Source organism: Megalops cyprinoides, chromosome 18 (genome assembly GCF_013368585.1).
Source record: "Megalops cyprinoides isolate fMegCyp1 chromosome 18, fMegCyp1.pri, whole genome shotgun sequence".
NCBI classification, from domain to species: domain Eukaryota; kingdom Metazoa; phylum Chordata; class Actinopteri; order Elopiformes; family Megalopidae; genus Megalops; species Megalops cyprinoides.
This window is the reverse complement of record NC_050600.1, coordinates 17,392,815-17,420,588: the sequence shown is the minus strand read 5'-3', so window position 1 is coordinate 17,420,588 and position 27,774 is coordinate 17,392,815. Positions and strand designations below refer to the sequence as shown.

Sequence of the window (27,774 nt, the reverse complement as noted above, 5' to 3'; positions counted from 1 at the left end):
GTCATACATCAGTATTTTTTTTTAAGTAAACCATTTTAAGTTAGTGCCTTTTCTAATGCCATCGCTTGCTTTGAAAACAAAATTAATGTTATCCTGCTTTCCCTAAAATTAAAGCCAAAAACGGTCTTACAGTAAATGCTTCTTTGTCATAAAAAATATTTTATTTTAGGGGCGTATTAATTTTGCCATGACTTGTAATCTTCTATGTTGATATTGTGTTTCATTCGTCTGTTTCTGTGAAATAGAAACGAAAACCTTTATCTTTTGTACAATGCTTACTGAATTGTTCTGGTGTACTGGTGTATGCTTACAAAAATGGCGTCGTTACAGTACAGTCGCATCTATTTCTGTTAGAAGTCTGGGCTCATGGTGTGTGCAGTGTGAGAGACACATTTTTGATGTGATTACACATGAACAACAGAACAGGCCCCGCTGCTTAAATCAGATTTGTGACTTGATTGCTTTGATAACCTCTGGCCCCATAGTTCCTCCCTTTAGCAAGCAAGGCATGGTTTAGCTATGAAAATGAATAAGTATTAAGATGTAAACATGACCACTGAAATTTCTTTGGTGAAGTGTTAATGAATAATTATTAGCCATAACCCACACCTGCAGCTGTTGCCCGCCTCCCCTTAAAGTCCTACGGAGGTTCACATCATGTACAGTAGCTGGGTGGTAGCATGATAACTGGCAGCCTAACAGGTATAATCCTCTGAATAGCTGTGCACTAGTCTATTCCCCAGTGTCTCTTCATACACATACCGCAGGTGTGGTGGGCAGCTATTATGTATATAGGGTGTCTCATTTTGTTATCCATTAACAGACAAATTACACCATATCAAAGTGAAAATTAAATTCCCAGCAAATAATTTCAGATTGTGTTAATAATTTATTAACCTTCATATCAGAACTAATTTACGATCACATTTCTTGTTCACATCAATAAAAAGGACATGGATTTTCTGAAACACATTAAGACTTGATGTTCTGACATTGCAAATCCAAGGCCCCCATTCATCGGAAATACCTCATATCTCTCTGGAATGTCATCATGATAAGCGTAAACACAAAAGCAGCCCTGTGTCCAGCAGGATTTCCAGTTTAAAGACAGTAAAAGTATAATTGATGTTTCAATTCAGAGTCAATACATAAACCGTCACATAATGTAGCAAATTAGGTACTGTATATACACAATACATGAACAACAAAAACTATACAGCAAACCGCCTGTGTTAGCCTCCTGGAACTGTTCCTCAATAATAACAGTAACACTGTGTTCATATATGAACATTAAACTGATTGCTCCCTCTCAAACATCATTCCTTGCTATTGCAGTCTGGGAACAACACTGACAATGCAACACTTAGCATGTGATCTGGAAGTTTTTTGTGTTTTCCTCTGTGAAGGATATTATTAATACGACTACAGTGGGTGTAGGTGCTGAAAATTGTGCAGCAAAAACATCATTCAGTATCTGCATGTTATATTTTACAGCTCTCCGAATTCTTCATAGAAGGTGATGGCATGCATAAACTTCTCTCTCAGAACATCAATGTTACTGTAATGTGGGAGGTATAAGACGCAATAGCAGGTGTTAGCCACTGGATAGTAGTTGTCAGGGTCATCCTTGTTCTGGTTCATGATAGTCATCCACATTTTGGACAGTCCCCCTACAGGCAGTCGGTCACTTCCTGTCATGAAGGCTAAAGAAATACAAAAAAAGTTTTTTTTTTTTTTTTTTTTTTGCAACTGTCCTGAACAGGAGACACTGTTTTTAAGATCTGTTGTTCAATAGAAAATTAATTGCTCAGTAGTTTAAGCAAAATGCGTTCATTGTTCTATGAGCACAATGCATACAGATTTCTCACCGCGTTGTACTGAACTTCAAAGCTACTCACACAGAAAATGTTTCTTTTGCTCCTCAGACAGCTCTTCAAAAACAGTCCAGAAATTTTGGATGTTTGGGTCTGTGGCTTTGTATCCCACGTATTTGGTGTTCTGTTCACAAAAGAGAAAAATGAGGGTTCACACTTATCTTAAGAAGCAAACAGTAAAAGGTGTTTGGGCTCACTGAAAGCAGCACCTTCTTCAGCTCCTCCCACTCGTAGTCGATGTTTCCAGTGAGCAGGGCCATGAGCTCTTCAGGGAGGAACATTCTCCACTTCTCATTCGGGCAGCCTTTTGAAAATCCTTTCAAAAAGTCCTCAAACTGTCTTCTTACTGACTTGTTGAACACAAAATCAATGTATGCATCCACATACTGCTGCCTGTGAAAGGGAAAGCGGAGAAAAGGGAATGAAGGTTTATGTTCCATATACCTGCAAAAAGTTACTTTCAGAGAAAACCTTCACCGACAGATAATGTAAGATAGGTACTACAGGTACAGTAGGTACTAGAGTACTAAGGTACTACAGGTAGGTGCTAAGGTACTACAACATAAAAACTGCAGTGTCTAATTACACTTGTATCACTCTAATAATGTAAAGTTATTTTCTCCCATTTACAGCTTTTGACCTTGGATTTTGTAATCAGGTTTTAGTAGATACAGTACTTTAATCTTGTGACATAAAGTAATAATAATAATACTGTTAATCATCATCATCATCACAATATACCTGTTGCTTTTGGTTACTGGTATGTCTCTCCCACATGGCACTATTTCATGACCTTTGACCTACAAACAGACAAAACTTTTAAAGTCTGTTATGGTGACGGAAAGACATGCTGTTTATAGATTGTGTGTGTTTGTGGGAGGGGGGAGTGTTTTGGGAAACTCACAGTGAAATCCAAATCTAGCACTTCCACAACATCCTCATCTTCAATGAGCACGCCTTGCAAGCTCCTGATTCAGAGTAAAATACAGAGATACATATTTGAGGCCACGTTTTTATGCAACTCTGAAGCAAATATTCATGTACTAACAATTATCCATGCAGTCTTTGTCAAATATCAAGTTGTTAGCCAGTTAAATAGTTTACCTGGCTTCAATGGGAGAAAGTTCTTTCAGGTCTTCCAGGGTTGGGGGAAAACCGAGTAGTTTCTTAAAGAGTGCTAGGGGGAAGTGGAAATTCACCACACAGAAGTTGTACAGAGCCATTCCACAGAGAACGCCAAGCAAGTAGAATGCGTCGTGGTCACAGTGACCCTGTAGGTTTGGACACATTAACAATCCATCCTGTTTTAGTACAATTGCCTCCAACAGACACAAAACAGCGTTCACCAAGGTGGCTCCCAAACAGCACCAACACAGAGGATTATATCTGTCAGTTTGAATCATCAGCCACAGAACACTTTGGACTGAAAACATAACATATAAGAATTAGGCCAAGTAACTAAATAATTACGTCATCAATAGTGCATACCCATCAAATTGGACTCTCTTTCCAACAATACAGGCCAGGAAATGTCCTAGCTTAAGACAAGTTGTCATCAACTGTTTTAGCTGAAAGTCATCTGTTCCTACAGTGCATATATCAAAACTGGTGCTTCATGCAAAACATTCTTGAATTCTTACTGACACCAAAGCAGTGTTTGTTACTCAGTCATTACTTACTCTGTTGAATAAACGTGCACAGTATTAATGAACTGCAAGCATAACTGTAAGAACAAAAATATTCCATGGTATCAGTTTGAGCTATGAAGCAATACAGACCTCTGGAGTGAACCACACAAGTCTGGAGTCTTCGAAGAACTCAAACACCCTCGGGTCCAAACAGTTAACTTCTCTTGCAATGATAGAGAAGAACTCCTGAGACACGCCTCCATGATCGATACCATCCTCCTGTTCAAACTTCACCTGAACGGGATGAGAGTCAACATTCAAAAAGACATTCTTTCAAAGCACAAAAGCTAAAGCATGCTTAATTATTAAAATACCAAAACACTGAAGTAGCTTTTCATGGAGTGTTGTTGTGTAGAGAATGGAAATAATTATGCCATGGAAACTGTCCTCACAAAATGCTGTTTTAATCTAGTTCCTTATGCATATTAATTCTTGAATTCTTTGCAAATTGTGGAAGTGTCTCTTGAATGTCACAATCTTGACTGTCACTGTCTTTATTGCATCATCATCTTTATGAATTTAATTCAAGAATGTATGGGATTTTTCAGATGAGCTTCAAATAGCATCATTGTAGATGCTCACACTCTGTTGCTAAAAGGAAACCATTATGACAACTGAATTTAATACATTATGTGGATATCTTCCCTGTGTTAAAATTAAATGTTTGAGAATCTGTTTTGAGAATCTGCTGCACCTCTGTGCATGAACTTTCTTGTAGGTTTTAGTCTGAATGCACGTGGACTTTGATGAGCAGAAACGATGTGCTTTTACAAATAACGGGCACACTATTTAGAGAATGCTACAACCTTCAGAGGCCAACGATAGTTGGGCTGACTGTTTCGAAGGTGTTGGAGGGTATCAGTCAGGAGAGACCTTCTGTTGACACGCAGGTCATTCTTTGTGACAGGTTGCACATGGTCACCTCCCTAATAAAAAATGTGGAAAAAGCAATTCCCTATAAAATATAATGTCTCATGCCACAAACAATGTAAAGAACAAAACATACTGCAGAAAGTTATAATACTTGCCAAGAGCACACACCAGTTGTTTATCTTGAACAACAAGTTCTTTGTCTCCATGTCAAAGATCCCAGGGTAAGCTGTCAACCTTTGCAAAGTATCCTGAATATGCATATAACACACATAACATATAAGGTTGAGGTAATACATCCCTTCTAATAAACTGATAAGTTATTGTATTACTGAGAAAAATGCAGTGAAACTGTACCGTGAAAGGTGCAATTTTATTCAGTAACTTATAGTTTCCCGGATGAATTCTTCCAGCCTATGAAGACATTAGTGACCAGTCAATATTTTCACAACCAAACGAGTGCAAACTCACATGTCAACATTGTCACAGTCCAAACCTATTAAAACAATGCTCACAGACTTAATGAAGAGCTTCATCTCACTGATGTAGAAGTTACTGTCTTCTATCTTCCTTCCAGCTCTGTAGTTAACCTGCAAGCATGAAGGACAGTATGATTCAATTACCGTGAGCCAGAACATGTGGCAACCCCATCATTTTATGCTTTCATTTACTATGTGAATTGTTGTACCCCAACCATGTGACTGCCTTGCTTAAAGTCCCCACCTTAAAGCACATATCCATTTAATATCACTGGGTCCGGTACCTCGTACAGCTTCTGCAGGACGTTCACTGTCATCGCCACCGATACCCAGTGATCAGTCTGCTCTGTTCTCATTTGGTTAAGGTACCAGGTGGAGACTGTGTGAAAAATCTTCACCAGGGTCTTGAAGAAGGGTTTTGGAAGTTTTGACCATAGGTCCTCTAGTAAAGTGAGAAATAAACATTAGAATAACCGCAACAGCAAAAAATATCCAGCCAAATTACACTCCCTCATTGCCCCTACCAAAAACCTTCAAAATACCCTCTGTGAACAAATGCCCTGGGAAAATGTTTGTTTGGACATGCCAAGTTTTTTATCATTCATCCATGTAAGGACCACTTACCTATTTTAATTTCATTAAGAGAACAAAATGAGTCATTTAAGTGAAAATAAAACTAAAAATAGTGCAATTTCTACTGTTGTACAAGACTCTTTCTAAGATGAGGGTTATGAAATTTACCACAGACAAATTAGTGTTTACTGAGATACAGCTAATAAATAATTTATGTCCAAAACCTCATTAATGTTTATTATCTTTCCAGAGAACCATCCCTAAGGCGCTCAACCAAAGGCATCAGCTTAACACATAATATGTGCTGTCAGTTTTACCGAGGACGTTGGGATGGAGTAAAGACAGGTTGAAAATTGCAGCAGCAAAAGCTACACTGAGTTCTCTCTGCTGTGTCTGCAGGACCCTCAGGAGCTCAGGCAGGATCAAGTAGACTCTCAAGGCTTCCACATTAGCAGGCAATAGCTGCAGGGAGGGAATTAGCCTCTGCTGCACCACTGATCCAATCTAAAAGAATGAAAGCAATCTGAATGACTATTATGGCTAACTTGAGTTCCATATACAATACTTCAATATAATGTGTCTGGCAAGACGAGGGTGCTGGTGAGAGCTTGTTAACATGTAGGAGTTTAGCACTTCAAGCATTCTGACATTTTGAGGAAGTTCTTGAGTTGATTAGAGTTGTGATGATACTGATGTAATCTAAAAAAGCACTCAAAAAATTCTGACCTTTTTATTCTGCAAAGCATGCCTTAATTTAGTTCTCTTTTTCACAAACAGCTTGGATCCGGAGACTTAGCTTGACATTAGGACAGGTTATTGAGACTGCAAGACAAAATCATCTCTGATACAAAAAATATGTCAGTTTGTCCACTCAGCCTGAGTTAAAAACAGACTACAGACCTGAGTCAACACTTTGTCCTTTTTTGCCAGCTTCTCAAAAGCTAGACGTGCAAGAGACAAGTCCAGGCCTGGATTGTCCGTTGCAGTGAGATAATGCTTGTCATTACTGATAAAAAAGAAACACTGAGTTAGCAATGCTAAAATGTAATATTTGCAATAATGATACAATACCACACTATATTAAAAATGATTCTTTATCCGGAACAATCAACATGTATTACATTTCTTATCCATATTATCTATATACAATGGAATAACCACAAAAGCAATTAATCTAAAATGTTTCAATCAAGGCCACACCAGTAGTGTCCAAACTCAGATTCTAACCATTAACCTGGTTACAATAGCAGCCCATTGCCATTTTAAAGCACATTATAATTTGTTGATGCTGTAAATAAGGCACATCAATTTATTTTTACCTTTGAAGAAAGCTACCGTTGAGACACGATGCAGACGAGAATGTTTTGGTAATTTCCCTAAAAAAAGAATATTACATATTACATTTCAACTCCAGTATATAGGAGTAGAGTAAGGGTCATTAACATGTAACATATCTAAGTAAAAATCTTCTTCCTAACTTTAATTTGGTTACATGAAACACTGTACAGCTTTCAATACCACACACACCTTTTCAAACTTTTCCATGGTCTTGAATCACATTCTGAGATCCATTTGTTGATTAATTCCTCATCTACCATACAGATCTTCTTCTCATGACAATGTGGCATACTGCATGAGCCATCAAGTCCCTGAAAAGATGTACAACATTCTAGTGAAATTATGCTTTGTTATTGCAATACTGTATCTCAAGCTTGAACCATTAATGAATGCATAATTTTATCTATTTCACATGATCTTACTTGAACGGGAGATGTCATAACAAATGACCTGTTTCCCCCAGCAATAATTGTTGCAACTCTGCGATCACTGTCCAACTCTAAGAGATGCAAAAAAACATGAATAGAATGCAAGTGAAAATGGCATGGAATGCAATTACAACTGAAACTCAAACAAGTAAATTTGCACCTGGAGACAGTTGAACAGGAAGGGGGACATTCTGATTACTGGTCTGTCCATTTCCCAGCTGCCTTTGTTCTCCACATCCAAATGAGTAGATTGTGTTTGAGGATGAAACATAAGCAAGTGTGTGGTGCCTGTAAATGAGGACAAAAAGGTCATACCAATTATTTCTTTAGATAATCCAGTTCAGTAACACACAATACTACCACTGAAGGTATAGAGTATTATTATGTAATAATACAGTACTTCTATAATATGAACTCTTGCTTTTGTTAAAAGTTAAGAAAAACAGCAGAGCTGTCAGACTTTAATATATCATTTTTATAAACAGAAGATCAAGATGACAGGATTCAAGGAGTTATTGATTCAAGGTCATAGTCAGACCTTATAATTTTGTTTGCAAACTAAGCTGGCTGACATAGCCCACTGCGCTGAACAATGTTTTTATTGCAACTATCACGATAACTACATAAATTATCTTTAAGAAATTCCATGTAAACAAGTAATGAATGAGAATTACACGTTTAAAAAAGTGCTGACTCCACTGACTGGCTTACCGTCCACAGGCTAACTGGGTCACTCTCGACCCCCAGAGCTCAGCTACCAGCCGAGGCCGCAGCTCATTTCTGTTTGAATTGTGTCCAAGCTGCCCGTAACGTCCCGACCCAAAGGTGAATACCAAGCCTCCCTAGAAGGATGCAAAATCAAGTATGATAGACTATTCTGAAATTAATTAGATTTGTGCCCTGGCAAACCGGTAACAATGTATTTTTGTGGTAGTTCACCCCTTTTTCACATTTTTAGATGTACAACAGCGTTCTCTACACTGCTTTCATTCTATCATACGCCTGCAGAGGGCAGCCATGAGAATGTGGTGACCCAGAATTTTCAAAGGGTTCAGACTGTTTTATAGACCAGACATTTCCTGTGAACCAAGACACCCTGGCAACGTGACATTTTCATTTAAACCTGAAGAAAAAAGTGATTTTTGTAACCTTGTTCAGAATGGCAGTATGCTCCTCCCCACACGAAATGGAAACAGTTCTTTTTAGATTTAGGCTATCCACAGGGGTTGGACAATATCTGTCTGCAGAAAAAAAAAAAAAAAATTAACTGTTCATAGCTTAAAATTCACTTCCACATAATCAAACACATGACCTGTCAACTGTCACTACAGACATCATAGTTATTGTTATTATGTCTATTGGACACTGTTTGTATTCCTCTGCTTTCTCTTGAGGTATACCTTGAAATATGAGAACAATATGAACAGATCATGTATTATTATCTTCTGTGTTACAATGGAAAATTAAAATAATTCCCACACCTCACCTTCCATATCCCCCAGACCCAGCTGTCCTGTGTTGTTTTTGCCCCAGCCAAACACAGCTCCTGAAGAGGACAGGGCAAAGCTCTGGTCCCCTCCAGCACTGATCTGGGACAGGGGCATCCCTGACAGGAGAGTGACGGGCCGGGGGGTCAGGGGGCTGGACACCACATGGCCCAATCCCAGCTGGCCATTGGAGTTGCTTCCCCATGTGAACACTTCTCCCTCTGAGTGAAGTCAGAATTTCACAGTCAAAACAGGCCAATGAATCAGTCACATTCGTAACTCATGACCGTTCAGTTAGGTTTCCCTCGTCTCAAGGCTTGTGTTACTTTGACAGCTGTGTAGCATAGTGGTAAAGGAGCAAGGTTCATAACCAAGAGGTTTCTGGTTTGAGTCCCTGCTGGGGGACTGCTGTTGTAACCCTAACCCATGGGCAAGGTCCTTAACACACAATTGCATCAGTAAACATCCAGCTGTATACATGAATAATATTATAAGTTGTTCTGGATAACAGTATGTGCTAAATGACAATAGTGTAAAGTATTGTACTTGTTCCTCTCCTTGGGTCTTTTTCAGCAACATATGCAGCAAGGGTAAAATATGTATACAGTTCTGTTATAGTGATTTGGAAATGATGTATTCATATTGTGAGGAGCCACTGTTTTACGAAAGAGAACTAAGGGTTCAATCTCTTGTCCCGTCTACAGAGTCCTCTCCAATACGTTGTACCATTAATGTTCTTTATAATACTGGGACATAAGCTGGACAAGGCAATGAAATTCAGATCCAATTACCTTTTGAGAGTGCAATGGTATGGTGGTCCCCACAGGCAACCTGTATCACCTGTCTGTCATTTATGCACAGCCTAAAAACATAAATATGACCTTGACCATATAATGATAACAAAGGAAATTACAATGTGGCACACCTTATATGCTCTTCGTTCTTATGAATTGATACAATGATGACACAATTCACAGTCAATTGACAAAAAAAGCATTAAAGCATGGCACACCTATACACTCTACATTCTTACTAACTGATACAAGAGGCAACAAGTATCAAGGCAACATAGAATCCGATATTTTTTAACAAAGTACAAGCTGTGATTTAACTGAGGCTGTTTTTTTACCTGGGAACGCTGCGTGTTTCGTCGCAGTCCAACTGGAAAACGTTGCCCCTCTCTGAAACCAGGACAATATGGGATGCACCACAGCTCAGAGACTGGATTTTTTCTTTCAACGCCAGGCGCTCTGAAACGTGAAGGAAGCACACTTTTCGTGAGTTGGAACCTCTGGGACAGTACCGTAATTCAGTTAATCTTAAAGGACACTTGAGCAACAAACAGCCCGTTGTAAATAAATCTCATAACTGTATATAACTCAAGTGTATGTCAGACGAGAAGTTATTGGAATCGCTAATACTTCGCTAATACTAAGTCTACACTTACTGTGTACACCTTTTATGACTGCATCAAAAGTGCTGTTAGGGCACCCTGTCTGCTGCCATTTCTATCGTTGCAACATTGGACAATTTATACGAAATCCATTCATGTCATATCATTTAAAACATCAGTTTGTAGTTTGTAGTTGCGAAAACTGCACATTGCAACAATAATGATCATTGCTGTCGGCATAATCACCATCATAAGCACGTTAATAATAAAGGTATTTACTCGGATTTCCTGAATTTCTTTTTTCATCCATTTCGTTTTGTAAGCGAAAGGCTCCTTTCCCATTTTCTCGGAGAAAAGCCACCACTCTTCTTCCAGATGATACTGTTATTCCGGCAGTCCGGTCATTGGAGGAGTTCTCCAAATCCAAATCCCGCAAAGTGGTTTCTCCCCAGCATATCATCGTGGTATCTAGTTCCCACGACTTAATACTATTCCCATTCTTAGCTAGTGCTGCTACTTCGGCAGAAAGACTGTTTTTCCTTGCGTCGTTCTCCCCGTTATAAGTAGGCTACCCACTGTTTACATGCAGTTACATCATAACTGGAAAATGAAACTCATCAGAGAAAGAAAAGCGAAACTTACATTATACGCTAGACTGTCAGGAAATAAACGAAACCACCGCCTGCAGATGTCATTGTAGACCAGCTACACCAGCATTTCTGCAATTGGATATTTTTCCTTAATAAACCATTTTAATGAAGCGCCTTTACTATGTAATTTAACGACATCGCTTAACCTGAATTCAACACTAAAGCTATCCTACACGCTCCTTAAACTCAAGAGCCTCACATCAGGAATGTTCGGTTACACTGACTATAGCCTACATAACGTGACTCGCGTGCTGGAATTAATTTCTGTAAATGCCATTTTCAAGATAACTACATAGGGCTAAGGATAGAATTTCACTTACTATGTATGAAAATGGTTTAATGCATAAGTTAGTGACATGGGCTACTTTTCATATGATTTAAATGTTAGCTGAAGTTAAGCTAAGATAACATTTAAGCTCCTCATGTTCGATCCAGGTTTCGAATAAAATCGTGTCTGCATTTTCACTTAAGTGCAAGCTCTGAAAATCTGACAAATTGAAAACTGAAATGGAAGATTTTTACTTTTTAAATAGTAACACGTCTTCCCTTAAGCTATAACGCTTCTGTCATGTTAAAAATATTATTAATGCATACACTGAATACAAAAAAGTCGGACAAAACAACTGCACATGATCAAGTTAACTTGTTTAGGCACATCATAACGCTTACAGGACTATGTAGTTCCTAACCGTTTACCGCTATGTGACGGTCGCTTTACGGAGAGATGTGATTGGACCGTTCTGTTGACAATCAGCGGTCTACTGTTTGACGTATGAAATACGCCCATTGAAACCCTGGCAAATTACTGGCTACGGGTAGATCTTTCTAGCAGTGTGATTGGTCAATTAAGACGTCATCTATTTCATTTTGGTCTGGCCCCAACTATGACCAGAACAGCGACCAAGTACAAGGACAATGAATGTGTGTCAGCCAGTAAACTTTCCGTGTCTACGATATTGTTGATCACTTTTAACTGAAATAATTTTATATCTTAGGCAGCTGAAAATCCACTTGACAACTGTAAAGGTAGGATTATATCTAATTTATTGCTTATCTTTAAATATGACGCAACAGTCGCGATTGTTTCAATAGCAATGGGTTGCTACCTAGCTAGCTGTTTTGCTTGCTCAAATATGCCTATCCTACACGATCTGAAGCTGCCTCGTTAAAAAGAAATCGTTTGCTAGTTAGCTAACGGGATGTCAATTCATGATACTCTTGTTACTGCTATAGTTAGCTACTTAGGTCATTAATGTTTTGAAAATTCATTGCACGGAGAGAACTAACGTTTATTTAGGTATGTGCTTGCCCTACCCATTCAGGCAGATACTGGTAGCCACAATCGTTTTGGTCTGAAACAGAAGCCTGCTTACGTGAGTTCGTGTGTTGCGTCAAGCGTCTGGCCTGACAGACTGTTAGCGTTTGTCGGGGGTAGGATCTGCATCCCACTAATATTTATAATTTACATCGTGACTGATCTTGCTAGTGCGCTCAGCGGAAGAGCCGCCCATGTGATTGAAACATCAAGGGATCTAACCCTTGTGATGTGACGAACAGTTAAGACAGTGACGCATCGCGCAAATGGTGGCCGTGTGGCTGTTTTGTTTTGCCTGGCAGATTTGATTGGTCACGTGGAAGTCACTGGGTATGGAACACAAAATGAATGCAGAACATATCAGAATGCTGTTGCCTAAATGAGTAATAAAAATCATTTGAAACATTGGTGGGATTCAGTGTTTAAACTAACGATTAAAATGTAGGAGGTGTATGTGTGCCAAGCTCTCTCCCTCTTCTCTCTCTCAAACATACGAACACAGCAGTGTTGTTGGTTTACAGCTGATAGTTAAAAGTAGGACAGGGAAGGTCAGGTCACATGCAGTGGGTTACATTTCAGGGTTGGTTTTTTTTTTTTTTTTGAAGCTTGCAGAATTCTATTTCCACTTTCAACATCCATCAAAGGTCCTGATCCCCCAGGCAGAATGCCCGAGAAAAACATAATTAAAAATATTTTAAGGGTAAGAACATATCAGAGCTTTCTCCAAGCAATATTAAAGCATGAGTAACATGTACCATGTCCACATACCTCGAGACAAACACAACCATTCTCCCAAGTAGCATAGCACTGAGAGAGATTGGGGTGGGGTGAGGGTAAATAATCAACAGAGGCATGTGAGGGTTTCAGCCAAGAGTAATCCCTCGGTTATCAGGCTCCATTGGAAGATTACTGGGGCAGGTCTCTGCTTATTCTGTCTTTCTGATGGAAAATTCCAGGAAGGTCACCACCACTGTAGTTAACCACAGCGTGCCTGCAAGGATGAAAGGCTGTTGAGCCACTCCCTCTTTTCTGTCTGCGATTCAGATGTTTTTGACTTATTTGTCATGTTGTTCTTTCTTTCCATAGTTCAACATTCCAGGGGACCCCCCCCCCCCCCTTGTGTCTAAGACAGTGCTAAGGTTTTCTCATCGCCTAGTCTGCTGAGGTCGGTGGAGTGATGTCAGCGGCCGTGCTCATTACCCTGGCCCGGTCTGGCGGGTTCCACGTGCGGCGGCGGGCCCTCCTGACCACCCGGGCCCTGCAGGACGACCGGCGCCTCTTCCACTGGCTCTCCCCAGCCCGGCTCAGCAACTCCCGGTTCGACCCGGACGGCAGCGGGCGCCCCACCACGTGGGACTCCTTCGGGATCTGGGACAACCGCATCGACGAGCCCATCCTGCTGCCACCCAGCATCAAGTACGGCAAGCCCATCCCCAAGGTCAGCCTGTCCAACGTGGGCTGTGCCTCGCTCATCGGCCAGCGCAAGGAGAACGAGGACCGCTTCCAGGTCTCCCAGATGACCGACAGCGTCCTGTACTTTGCCGTGTTCGACGGGCACGGGGGCCCGCAGGCAGCAGACTTCTGCGACAAGTACATGGAGAAGTACATCAAGTAGGTGCTCCCTTTGCAAGGGCCTGAGGGTGCTTATCGCATTACGCAGAGATAGGGGAAGTTCAATACTGTACAGCTGATGCAGAATCAAGAGGCAGGCTTGACACCGTTTCCTGGCTGATTGGACTCATGCCTGTGGTAAAATATCCGACTGGCATCTTGGCTTAGGCCTCTATTCAAATTAAACTTGACAACCTTGTTCTGAACTTTGAATAACAAATGTAAGCAAGTTATGTACCTTTTTTGGTCATTTCTGTAAATTTTCATTCATTTCAGTTTAAAGGTTACATTTTTAACATAGTCTGTACAAAAGCAAGAGTTTAGACTTAGAATGTCTTTCAAGTTCTTTAGGCAGGTTTTACAAGGTGTGTGGCATAAGATAGACTCATACATCCACTGTTCATCATTTCAGAGATCTTCTTGCGGAAGAACAAGATTTGGAGGTGGTTTTAACAAAAGCATTCCTGGAAATTGACAAAGCACTGGCAAGACATTTACACTTCTCTGGCAATGGTGGGTACTGTTGAACAAAACTATTAATTAATTAATAATAATATATAATAATTGATAATAACATTTGAGTAAGAAGGATTTCCAATTACTCTTCTTAATGTATTGTATGTGTACTTTGCATGTCAAAATATTGCCATGGAATCAGTTATTGATTTTCTTAGATTTGGATGCTAACAATCAGAGATTAATTGAGGATCCACAGCTTTCCAGCAGTTACTGTTGGTGTTGGCTGATGCCTAAGAGAGCAAAGTAATATGTCAGTTTGAATCTGCGCTGAAAATGGAAGATGCTTGTCTTTTTGCATGAGCTCAGTGCCTCTTAGTGTGCAGTGTACAGTGTAGCATTGCCTTTGAATGATGCTTTTGTTTCCAAGTTGTGCAGACCGAGGTCTGAATTTGCTTTACATTCTAGTAAAAGTGCGGTACATAATCAATGGAAACCAGAGAGGTAAAATTTGTTTATTAATATCTTTCGTCATGACCCTGGGGAATACATGAATGTATGTAAATTATATTCAGGTAATTGTACTGAAATTATGTCTTTATTATTTCTCAGCACTTTCAGTGGATGTGCTTAAAGGGATGAGTAGAATGAATGAATGTTATGAAAGGTTAAGTTTACATGGTAAGGTGCTATGCTGTTGGAGGTGCTTGCAGTAATTGCTTTAGTTAGTCCCTTTCAGGTATGCAGCTGCGGACTAACAGGCCGCTCCTTACATATGGATACAAAGACATGCCCCACTGTATAACAGCTTAATTGAAGTTGCAACTAAAAAAGGGTGTGGAACGAAGTTCCACAGCCAGCTTGATATAGCTTGTTAACATTTTAAGAAATGCTTCAATTTAACAAAACTGGTCAAGCTGTAGAAACAGAGCTATTTGTGATAACATTGTAACAGGATTCAGATTTTAAAAGTAATAAAATTAATGACAAATATGCAATCTGTAACACCATTCTGTTAAATTAATGTGCAATTGTATCTGCTCTCCATATATTCTATTTTATGTGGATCAAATTGGTTGTAAAATAGATCTAGGCTAATTTTAGCCTAACTAGGTTATTATGGTGAACTGGGATGTCTAATTGTCTTCCCGTTGTGTGCTACCTTCTGCCTAAGTCCACAGAAAGAAGTGTTTAACCTGTCTCAAAGTTCAGCCACATGTAGAAGCTAGAAAAGAGAATTTGACTTTTCCGCTGGTAGGATTGGTCTGATGCGGATTTTGCAACCATGATTCTTCCCTTTTTCTTTGTTGCAACTTGAATTTTGCGTTGGGTAATGATTTGGTCCACAGCTGTGTACTAACTGTAACATCAGCTTGTTAAAGATTTCAGTTGACCGCAATTGGCCCTTGATGTCCATAGACACTGTCGCAGACAGGATACAGCAAATTGACGGTCCTGTCAGTTATGAGTCCTGGCTGCTAAATCGGCAATCCAAGTGGGCAGCCTTCTTTATCGATTGTGGCTCTTGTTATCTCAGAGGTTTTCTTGAACAGCATTTAATTTTTTTTTTAAGATGTTTGGCCAAAGCCGTGCATGAAGTTTCCAATTTGCCTGTGTGTGCGTGTTATCTATGACAGCTGCAGACCCAGCTAACAGTCTCTAGAGCTGAACGGCCCGGACACTTTTTTGGTGGGCTTCAGTGGAAGGAGAAGGGCTAAATTTTGTCCCAGGTGAAGGAGTCCGGCGCTTCCTTGCCTGGACTACTGGAAGGTTCATCTCTTCTCTCTCTCTCACACACGTTAGTTGAGACGCCACGTGCGGTAGTCCATACTCAAACAGTGAATGTTCAGATGTTTTGAACACAAATTGTCTGAATTGTAGCACAGTTAGGCAGACAAATTTTTACTTTTGACTGTTTGTTTTTATATTTTTTTAAAGAAAGAGCTTACCTGCCACTCGTGTTTTCACCAGTCATAGAAACTGCCTCTGTTCTGTCTTAATTATTTTTTTTTTTAGAAATAATGTTCAGCCTACCCCAGATATATTACAGTCTTGATTATACATGGCTCGGACACTGGATACTAGTGGGATATGCATTTTCAGGAAGATGGTGCTTTTTCTGCCATATCCTCCACTGTATCAAAAGGAACTTCCTTTTAGGATCCTATACCTTTTGAACAATGTCACCTGTGTACATTAGTCACATTTTTTAAGCTCCCTGGCATGTGGGTTGTTTCACTATACGAGTTGCATGACCAGGAAAAACTGTTTCACAGAGCAGTGCCACACCAGCATAGAAAACGAAGATATGTTCCCTCTTCTATTTCAAATTGAAAAGAAATTAAAGGATTAAATATGGGAGCCAGTAATATCAGACAGTTTATGTGGCAGTTTCTATGACAGCAATCAACATTTGATGTTCTATAAGAATTACTTAATAACTGTGTTTTGCAAGAGACCCCCCCTCCCATCCCCCTGCCCCCAACTGAATACCCTTTTCCTTCTGATAGCTTTCAGCTCTTTCCTGTCCCTGCCTGTCGGTGCTGTCAATAAAATCAGCGTAGCAGTAGAGTGGCACCAGTATAGAGTAGTTGGTTGGGTACCCATGAGTTACTTGTACTTGTGTTAGTTTGTTTAGTTTGATAGCCCACAGTTTGTATTTTTGTGTTTCACTTTGCTTTGTAAACAGCCATCATTTTGTCCGTTTTATTTCATGCTCTATATATTGTGTCCTTTACAAACCCTGCTGTTTTACAGCAGGAGTTTGAAAAATTATTTTTTTACAGTCCATTACTGAATGAGTGGTATATTTAAACTCATTGGTGACAAATATGATATTTCTGTCATGGTAGCCATTCTTCTCTCTGGAGGTGAATTTCTCTACTGTGTGTGAGGGATAAACTGCCTAGTGATTGATCTCATGTGTAGACAACCTTGACACTCTGCTCAACGTAATTACAGACCTCATATGGACAGAAGAGTGATCTCAAAGTACTCGTTTGGTATCATTTTTCATGCATTCCAAAACAATAAAATCCACCCACTTACATGTATATCCAAATATTATTACTTTAGAAATTCAAATCACCACACAATGTTAATTCAGTCAACTCTGTTTTCAGTCTTTAAGTCAGTCAGTTCTTTAATCAAAACCAGAAGTCTTGGTTGCAGTTACATCTGCATAATATCTTAATGACTGCATTTCACTTTCAAACCCTGCTGTAAAACCTCCCTCATAACTTTATTCTTTTCCCGCTCCCTGTATCCTGCATGTTTCCGTGTTGTTTTTGTTCCATATCATTTCCTGGTGATAGTGCTCGCTTCAGCCCTGTCAGTACAGTAAAGCCTCTTCCCATGCTGTGAAATGAGTGGCGGTAAAAGCTAGCACAGTACAGTGGAGGCAATAGGAGCTGTGTAGGGCCTATGTGTGACAGTAGTGTGTCTGGCGTTTTCAGCCTCCCTCTTGAGCGCTGGCACCACTGCCACCGTGGCCCTTCTGAGGGACGGCATCGAGCTGGTGGTTGGCAGCGTGGGGGACAGCCGCGCCCTACTGTGCCGCAAGGGGAAGGCCGTCAAGCTGACGGTGGACCACACCCCCGAGAGGAAAGACGAGAAGGAGAGGTATGCAGAGGGCCAGCTTCTCTTCGCTTCCACCTTAGGAATGACTCACACGTAGGAATGTAGGTCTTGATTCATCTCTGTTAAAGGAGGAAGTTTAGCTCTGGGGATTTTGGCCTGTGTTAAGATGGCTTTTGTTTCTATTGTTCCTGAGAACAAGGCATTCTTGTTTCCCTAATACAGTGTTGCAGTTTCCTCAAGCCTGACCACAACACGAGTGTCAGTAAAAGTGTGAATTGTTCTGACCGGATGTCCTTTTTGCCCGTTCTGCAGGATAAAAAAGAGTGGAGGCTATGTAACCTGGAACAGTCTAGGTCAGGCAAACGTCAACGGCAGGCTAGCCATGACACGGAGCATTGGAGACTTTGATCTGAAGACCCGAGGAGTCATAGCTGAACCAGAGACAAAGAGGGTTACAGTGAGTGTTGTCATGTCATTACACAGGAAAGCTGTCTGTTCAAATTATTTTTGACGTTTTGCCTATAAGGGCAGATTGAAAGGCAATCCCACACCAGTATGTGTTTTCCCAAATATTTGTGCTTGACCTACACGCCTGCACAACTGACCCTTTTCTCTGTTTTTTGAGGCTTTCTGAGATATTTTATGTTTTTATTTCCCTTAGGCCATTACATATGCCCTTACATCACAAAGTCATACAAAAACATCAGTAATATGCACTGGTTTTGAGTTATTTGTGATAATAAGTTGTTTGTCATAACCATCTGGCCAACACACAGTGGAATTTGCAGCCCATTTTACCTTCATTTACAATATTGGACACATTATGAATAACCTTGTGTCACTTGTCAATTGTGACACTACAATATATAGTGATTATGGTAATTAAGTATATCCTTGAATTATATGAGTTATATATATACTTATGAATTAAGAATGAGTGTATTCTTAATGAGTTATTCTTTCAAGAGAGGGCATGCAGCATTTGGCTTTAAAGAGAATGCAGAAAGAAATTGAAACCTTTGTTTTCCAGCTGCATCACGCTCATGACGCCTTCCTGGTACTGACTACAGATGGGGTTAACTTCATCATGAACAGTCAGGAGATTTGTGATGTCATCAATCAGTGCCATGACCCCAGAGAAGCTGCCCAGCTGATATCGGAACAGGTGCCTCTATAGTGCAGGGCAACTGAGTATTTTATTTTGCAGCAATCCGAGAGTAATCAACATCAGTCGTTCTCAGCTTATCATCCTGAAAGTAAAATTGTGAGAAATGTACATAATGCAGATCAATCTTTAAAAATGTACCTCAGTTAATTGAAACAAATTAATTCATTTTGCTTTAGAATTTACGGATTTTACTGGTTTCCTATAAACTCTGTTGATGAAACTGTTGATGAAATGAAATGATTCAAGCGCCCTTCGTCCGTTCTCATAGGCGATTCAGTACGGCTCGGAAGACAACAGCACCATCATTGTGGTGCCGTTTGGAGCCTGGGGGAAGCAGAAAAGCTCAGCCACCAGCTACTCCTTCAGCCGGAACTTTGTGTCCAGTGGCCGCTGGGCATGAGGGAGGAGTCGGCAGTCGGACTGAACCAATGTGCAATACAGTCTGTGAACCAGGGTGCTCCTCTCTGGACATTGAAGGGAAGCATAACCACATATTCTTCACCAGAGATAAGGAACTATGCTTAAGGGAATGTGCCAGAAATAGATATGTAGGTAACGCATTCATGAGCCAATATACCCTACAGTCAGGACATGGGCTGCAGTCAATACATTAAGAAGGGAAGGGAACATTTCCTATCAACAGGGGAAATGTATGACTGGGTGCAATTTAGAAGGGAGCTACTTGAGAAAGGTAGTGAGTCATTTTCCAGGGGCACAGAAACTAGTATTATACAGATTATGAGATTGTTGCATATGAAGTTGAAAGCAATGTGTTCTGAGTGCCCTGGCAATGTGTATGTGACAAATTTAATGCACTTTTCCCCATGACAGCTTTGATCATCATGTAACATGTTTCCATACATTTTAGTTTTAATTTAATTTATGATAATTGCATACTGATACCTCGTTGGCCCTGAGAGTGGGATTCATGATTCACATTTTAGGACCTTGATGCACTCGGCTTTATTTAGCATTGGAAGGTTGTGAAACATTCACAGAATTGATGCACTAGTGACATTTTTTTCCCAGCGTTGTATAGATCATCCGGTTTAGCAGTGCAAATCAGATGGATACAGTCTTGTATATTAGTGCTATGCGTATTAATATTGAATCCATCTAAATTTTATGCAGAGTTTAACATCATTTTACTGGCTTCAGGTTGATCCATCTCAAACCATTAGTGGCAGTGTAGTTTGGTTTTGCATGCTTGTCCATCTTGTCCGGTGGGCTCCGGAGAGGAAGCATTAAATGATTTACTGAGATAATGTCTACTACTAAATGCATTCCAAGGCCTTGTGGGTAGGCAAGCAAGAATCAGTTTTCAAAAGCACACAAATAATGTGTACAGTCAGTGTAGACTATGTGATTGAAACCGAATTGACTGGTATGATAGTTTGTGAATCAAGAGAAATTGGTTAATTACAAAGAATATGGAGTATTTTTTATCTTTGGTAAATGACAGTCCTTTATCAGAAACTACAAATATCTCTTTACGAAAATTTTTTTGTCTGGTTGATATATATTACTGTTTCTATATTTTGTCTTTTGGCAAACTGCTGCTGTTTAAATGTGTTTTGTACATACTCTTTGAAATGTGAGGTTTTGTGGATAACGCTTTGGTTCTCAAAAGCTGAGCTATGCTTGTGTTGCGATTGTTGTGATTTTAAGGTCACCCAAGCAATGTGTTCATCTTTGGAATTCAGACTGCTATATCTTATAAAACAGTGAAGAAACGCACATCATCCAATAGTCATATATAATGAAGTCTCATTGTGACGGTTCTTGAAGAACACTTAGTCTCTCTCCGTAATACTTTGTGTTGAAGCTATGGATGCTTTGGAGTATCGCAAGTAGGTTTATCCAGCACTGTGATTCGCTGAGGTATTATAACTGGTATTGTATAAGCTTTTCCAATACATCTTCTGTACTGATACAGTGAACTAAAAACTCTTCAGGTGTCTGCCATATGTGACATAGTTGTGTGAATGTGATTGAGTCGTTTATTTGTCCGGTACATCGACAGCCAAATAATGCTGTATCATCAGTCAGTGATGAGAATACTTAGGGCTCCTTTCAGTCTTTCAGCTATGTGCTTCGTCCTTCACTATTGAGTGACAGCTGTGCTGAAATTAAGGGAAAATGCTGTGAAAGAAACAAAAAATGTAATGCTCGTTTATAAACACTACTCGGTTAGAAATTGTGCATTTTGGTTAGACTGAATGGAGGCCTTAATTTAAGTTTTAAACATTTAATTTTTTATATATGTATGTTTATATATATATATATATATATATATATATATATATATATATATATATATATATAAAATTATTTAAAGATGGAGGTCATTTTCCACTCACATAGGTAGTTTTGTTTTGTAGGCGTTTTCATGTCGAGAACTTTTTAAAGACTACTCAAGAAGTTCGTGAACCTTTGTCAGTATGGTACTTACCACTTTTCATTACTGTTAGGGAGGCAGTTGTGAGGGAGACAATTTTCTATACTCTTCTTTTGTTTACTGTTTTGGATGTCATACAAAACACATTATGTACAAAACAGTTGTCTCAGTCGTTGTTACCATATAGCCTGATTTTATGGCTGTGAATGTGTCCCACAGTAAATACACAATAGTAACAGTCAATACAAACTGCTTGGCTCTTCGTGCTTTGCTGTGACTGATGTCAGGCTTTGCTGTACCTCCTCCCATCCTTAGTGTAGTGGGAAGCTGTGTGAAGGGTACCGAAGCCTGTGCACTGCATGTGTGTTCTGCTAGCTCAGTGGAATGTAATTCTCTTCAACAGGTGTATGTTCTGTACATAGTGTATGGTTGGTTTACAAACTCAATAAAGGTATAAATAAACTCGTTTAACAAGTGCAGATTTTTTATTTCTCTTTTCTCGCTCATGCTCTTTGTGCGCACTGCCTTGCACAGTGTATTATGTTTTGTTGTAGGTGGTACAGGTGGCAGAAAGTCACACCTGTGTACGACAGGCATATGTAGCTGCTATGTGTTATAATGACTCTGAGGTTGGGCGGCAGTGAAAGGTTGCCGGTTCGATCCCTGCTGGGACAGCGCTGCTGTATCCTTGGGCGTCTGCCAAATGAATAAATGCAAATGCTTCCTGATAGAATTCCCAACCTTATCTTGAAACAGGTAATGCATAAACACATGCTCCAGTAGCCCATTTATTTGCATGATCTGGTAGAAGTTTAATATCCCTTGCTAAAGTCTCCCAACAGGACAGACTGGATGCTGCAGGAAGCCATGGTCAAATGGCCATATCCTACTGGCCTGACCTAAATACTGTGACGGGATAATATGTGGTGTTGTGGTCATCGAGACCACTTGCATGTTAAGAATAGGCAGCAAAGTAGAAAGGGCAGAGAGTATGTTGACCTTCATATTCCTATGGCAGACTCCTTGCAAACTGCAAGGCACATGCTTTAAACGGCATGTGAACCCCCAGCAGGGGACTCTTGCTGAATGCAGTGAGTCACACAGTTGTCATGAGCGACAACATCTAAAAATACCCAGGCGGTGCTTTCACCCGCAGCTGATCCCATGAGGCATGGCGGGGTTAACTCATTCATGAGTGTACAGCCCTTTCTTGCTTTCATATGACACAACAACTCTCCAGCATGAGTGGATTTCACTCAGCCAATCAGAGCTCATTATCCTTTCCCATCTCCAATAGATTTATTTGGTCAATATTGTTTCCATATACAGCCCTGTGTAGCCGATCGCCACTGTAGGAAGTTCTGTGTTGCCCTGCACTTTTGAAATTGATGCTCAAGTAATTATCGTATTATTAATGTAATTATATCATGAACGTTATCATTTTCATATAAAATCAAAAAAAAAAAAGTTTGAACACACCTGATTAAGATAATAGGAGAGACATTTTGATCTGAAGACTTATGCTTATATGCTTGAAATTTGTTTCTTGGGCATCTGTTTCACTGTTTATATTTGTTTATATATGAATTTCTTTCCAAAAAACATTTTAATTAAACTATTTTTGGCTGCTTTGGAGATTCTGATTTGGATTCATTTGTTTAACACTTTTTTGGTAACTGCATAATTCCATTTCTGTTATTTCATAGTTTTGATGTCTTTACTATTATTCTAAAATGTGGAAAATTAAAAAAAGTAAAAAGTAAAGAAAGGCATATACTATTCATTTGTATTTATTCAGTTTAGGGATTGTTATCTTGTTATTGAAATGCTAATTAATTGTTAACGCTATTCTGCCATTGAGAAGTGGAGAGTAACATGTACAGTACCAGTCAAACTTTAACACCTCACAGAATCGTGCTTGCTTTACTTGATAAGTATTATTTATACCAGAATTCAAAGTACAAGAGAATCAAGGCCTGCACTACCTGGTTAATTATCCAATGGTTGGATTATCATACCAGTATTATACCATCCAACCCCGCTGACACTGGTGTTGGAGGGTTGGTATATTCCAGCCCTCTCTCTGGGTTCTTGCAGCCTGTGTCCAACCTGCCAATAATCCCAGTGTGGACAGCACCTGTTTGTGCAGAGCACAACTATTAAACTAGTGGTTTGCACTTGAAAACAGCAATAATTACTACTGTAATATACTACTGTAATAACATGGATGATGACTGCCTTAATCAAAGTTTAGTAAGCACAAAGTTTCACTGCATTAAGTCTTACTCCATCAGTTCTGCAGAGGGGTGCTGGATGTATGGCACCAATTACAGTGTGAAGGGCCAGGGACTGATCCTTGGCTGGCATTCCTCTCTTCCACCTGTCTGAACTGGCTGCACCTGCCAGAGCTCAAAAGCTCCTCCTGCATACAGTAACCCTCTGGGGTTTGCTAGAGGAAATGCTCAAGGATTCAAGCCATCTCACCACTGCAAGCTGCCAGCTCAACTTGCCTCCCAGAAAACAAGTAAAAATGCCATGGATTCTAATATCGTAGTGTTCACCTTTTTAAATTAGTCTAAACTAAGTAATAATTAAATATAATCTTACATGCCACACTGTTTGTGGAATACCAGAATATGCAGCATAAACAGTGTTCGTATAGCTTTTTATACGACACTACTCAGAATAAAATTCATGTGAAAACATAATAAGTCACAAAATTTCAATACACACTTTACCACCTCTCCTCAAAACATGTCCTATGTGTGATTTACGTTTTCAGCAAAAAACAGTTGGTATAGTGTCGGTCAGCATACTGCATAATTCTACTGGTTAAACACAGGGGGGCGCTGTCCTGGTCTCACGGAATGGAAGTAATTGGAATCACAGCTGGAGAAGAAGTGACAGGAAAAGAACCAGTATGAAACTAAAATGATGGGGTTTATCTTAAAGGGGACATGAACTGGAATGTAACTTGTGAAACTGCCCAATTCTTGCAGAAAGACATGATCAAATATTTGTCATCTGAACTGTTTATGAAGAACTAACAATTCTGACCAGTAGGTGGCTCTATTGATTTACTTTCCTGCAAATACACCAGAGCTGGCAATCAACAGAATGGAAATACATATGCAACTCAACGAATAATACAACTAAACATGATAGGAATACCCTAATTTATAACACCAGAAACTCTTTTGATTACATGGGATCCATAGCCTTTGGTTTCTGGATTTAAGTATCCCTCTTATAGATCTATTTATCACTCATGAAACAAGGGACTAGTTTCATACTAAGCAATGGCTCCTTTTATTGACAGATGTTAGCACGTTTCACTGGGGTGGAAATATAATAATCACTGTATTTTTTTATGTAAAACACCATTTTATCATTACCTGAAATACATTTATTTGTCAATTTTATTATACATTTTTGATGTGTTATATTTCACAGTTGTTAAGTGAATGGAATCCCAGTGAATATCTGATTTTGACTGGAAAACATACTAAACATTTTCATCTCCCACTGGTGAGGCAAGGATAGGGGTTAACCCTGTACACCCATATGTGGTTCTTGGTGAAATAATGTTGGGGGTTAACAGAGGACTGCTGAGGTGAAAAGGAGGTAAAGGAACATAACCAGGGTCAGGTCTTTTGTTTAGGTTAAGGCTTTGGGCTATAATTATATCTGAAATTAGGTTTAGGGTTACTTTTAGGGCTGTCTATTCCGCTGACATCATGTGAGCAACTCGCAGGTGCCTGAGAGCGATGGCATGAGAGGACCCTGGCCAACCTCCCCACCAGTGGCGGCTGGTGAGCTGGAAACAGGGGAGGCTGAAACATTACCTTTAAATCTATCATTACTTTCAACCTGTTCCCATTTATCCCCCTTGATTAACAATAAAACAAATAATTCACAGAATAATTGACACCAATCACGTAAATAGAGTAAATGATTATGCTCGCGAAACAGCGCAGATAGATTTAAAAGTAATGTTTCAGCCTCCCCTGTTTCCAGCTCACCAGCCGCCACTGCTCCCCACCCCTATCCTTGGTGGAACAAAGCCAAATTGCCTTCCACCACCATAGGCTCCCAGTCATTATCTGATGACAGCTGGGATAGACAATGGGCCATAAAACACAGCTTGCAAGACAAGTGGCTTCACCACTGAGCAACTCAGAAGCCCCTGGAATGGGTGGTTTTAACATAAATTGTTTGGCTGTGTGAAGCGCAGTCTTCACCTGTCTACAAAACTGCTGATTATCACTGTCTAATAACTCGTTGATTACATTAAATTGTTAAATATTTGTGTATGTGTAATGGAGAATCCTTTGTCTAAATTCCCAGTTCAAAATACAGCAAATCTCTTTTACATCATCTTCATGGCAAACAGATTGTAAAGACAAACACCGTATTAAGCCATTGTAAATGTTCCAGACAGCTTAAAAACAGTCAACATACAAGCAAAATTACCAGCATAATCGTCACAAATTAGTAATAAAGCAGTTAAGGTTTGCTCAGTGCTATAGTTTTCTCGCTGATTTTCCTCCTAAAATGAAATCAAGGGATAGAAGGCTCTGCTGAATGGCTATGAACAAAAAGCTTTACTTTATGAACATGAGTGACTACATTCTTAAAGTTCCGCACTTAGTCTTTTCAGGAAAGATTAGGCTACAAAAACCACATGCTTTGTCATAGTGCCTTCATCAGTGGAAAGGTGTTACACACCCAATCCTAAAATCTCACCACAAGTGAACAAAATCAGGAAGAGCCTCCAGCATTCCTCTGAGGGCCAGAAACACAAACTGCTGGGGGTAGTATTGCTCCCTTGGAAAAAATCCTACCTTACACATCCATGATATCCCTAAGTCAAAACTGTGAAAACAAAGAGCTGAAAATATCTGGGCTTCCCATGTTTAATTTTGTGTTCAATCACCACTGTAGGTACATAGTATACATGTGTACTCGGCCCGTTCAATGATGGAGTGGGCCACTGAATGTGCTTAAGGGAAACATGAACTTAAGTCTCCACTGGCAGCTTTACACTTGGAGTATGTTGAGCATAACGTAGTTTACCTGAGGATTCTGATGCAAGAATGGAATGGGAAGCAAATTACACAAGTCCATTTAAAGACCAGCACACCAGGAGCAGTAATTGATGACCCTCGTGCTACATAATATCAATACAATGGGTTTAATGAGCATATTCCTTTATTTAATTCATAACTGGGGAACCTGTGCAGAAATAGGGGTATATGGGAAGGTGAGTCTGATCCACATTTATACCTAGCTGAATTATAAAGGCAAGCCAGCACAAGTGGTCTGGCCTATCAAGACTGTTCTCAGTTAATATTCAATTAATTGTATATGTCTGAACTCTGAGATATCTCACATGTAGGAATTCTCACACCTTCTTATTGTATACAGACATATCAGCACAGTTTCTCTGTACATTACTCTGCAGGTGGGCCCGGATGAGCTGAACTTTTGCCAAAAGCAGTGGAGTGAGTGCGATAGTGATCAGTTGTACACAGAAGCGCACCCCCAGCTCCTTCACATACTTATGCACCACTGTATACCCGCATACTGGTGATGACATAAAGATGATGGTGCATGTTCGTGAGAAGCCAAAAGAGTGTGCTATAATCAGGCATCTGCATAAGTTCTTAGAAAGCAATCAAAGTTTTCATTCATTTCAATCATTTTTTTTTTCCAATCCACTGAACTGGTTTACTGCTGGACTGGGTCAGATAATATTTGTAACAATGGTATTTTAAAATTCCTGTTTAGGCATATATAGGTTTTATTGTGCAGAATAAAAGGGAAATATTGCCAAATGTGGCAACATTGCCATGTTCAGCTCTTGTTTCCACCAGCAGCTATGTTTTATAATCTACTTAAATGTGCAGTACACATGTTCACAAACATGTTCCTCATTTAGCTACAAATAAACCAAATAGGTTGTACCAGGCACATAGTCGAATGTAAAGGATCAAGACTGGGTATAGAATACTTCATTATTATGCACTGAAAATGCTTCCAGGTGGACTCTGTCATGGGGGTTAAAATTATCATGAACATCAGCTCCGATAAATAAATATAAATAAACAGTTACTTTAATCATGCCCTATCAGCATAAAGTAATTTCTACCATATCCAGGCTCATGCATTTCAAAATTTTAATTCAGTTCGTTCAAAGTTTGTTTTTCCCATTTACTTCCAACCCATTTGCTTGTCCGATGAAATGTGAGGTTTATTTTGGCATCATTTCACTACTCTCTCACGCTACCATCACTATCTTACTTAAGAGTAATGTACCTTTCGCCCATATAGTTCGAAAAAAAAAAAAACGATGACCTTATTTAACCTAACCATTGTGTGATACGACCACAGTCACGTGTGTGACAGTCCTGGAAGAGAAGCCAGTACCTTGTTGCTGATGCGTTATCAAACACCCTGTGGTTTAA

General features: G+C 39.7%; 2 protein-coding genes and 1 long non-coding RNA gene across 3 annotated transcripts; 1 reads left to right on the top strand and 2 right to left on the bottom strand.

The window, feature by feature from the left end:
* Positions 1 to 1,434: 1,434 nt before the first annotated feature.
* On the bottom strand, positions 1,435 to 10,481 carry LOC118793637 (probable E3 ubiquitin-protein ligase HERC3). The gene is made up of 20 exons (XM_036551865.1): positions 10,410 to 10,481; positions 9,867 to 9,987; positions 9,529 to 9,599; positions 8,737 to 8,958; positions 8,400 to 8,491; positions 7,962 to 8,092; positions 7,411 to 7,538; positions 7,012 to 7,075; positions 6,804 to 6,860; positions 6,385 to 6,490; positions 5,802 to 5,988; positions 5,196 to 5,353; positions 4,948 to 5,022; positions 3,653 to 3,796; positions 2,979 to 3,145; positions 2,779 to 2,842; positions 2,616 to 2,674; positions 2,084 to 2,267; positions 1,899 to 1,998; positions 1,435 to 1,703 (listed from the first exon to the last, which is right to left on the bottom strand). The coding sequence occupies exons 1-20, from the start codon at positions 10,438 to 10,440 to the stop codon at positions 1,489 to 1,491; spliced, it is 2,376 nt and encodes a 791-aa protein (XP_036407758.1). The 5' UTR covers positions 10,441 to 10,481; the 3' UTR covers positions 1,435 to 1,488.
* Positions 4,651 to 5,017, bottom strand: LOC118793205. Its single transcript, XR_005005651.1, has 3 exons — positions 4,948 to 5,017; positions 4,790 to 4,846; positions 4,651 to 4,683 (listed from the first exon to the last, which is right to left on the bottom strand). It is a non-coding gene; the product is annotated as an uncharacterized LOC118793205 (long non-coding RNA).
* A 1,144-nt stretch (positions 10,482 to 11,625) lies between the features above and the next one.
* Positions 11,626 to 21,131, top strand: LOC118793279 (protein phosphatase 1K, mitochondrial-like). Its single transcript, XM_036551389.1, has 7 exons — positions 11,626 to 11,806; positions 13,182 to 13,706; positions 14,119 to 14,219; positions 17,618 to 17,783; positions 18,054 to 18,198; positions 18,772 to 18,906; positions 19,178 to 21,131. Exons 2-7 carry the CDS (start codon positions 13,273 to 13,275, stop codon positions 19,307 to 19,309), a joined length of 1,113 nt encoding a protein of 370 aa, XP_036407282.1. The 5' UTR covers positions 11,626 to 11,806; positions 13,182 to 13,272; the 3' UTR covers positions 19,310 to 21,131.
* The last annotated feature ends 6,643 nt before the right edge of the window (positions 21,132 to 27,774 follow it).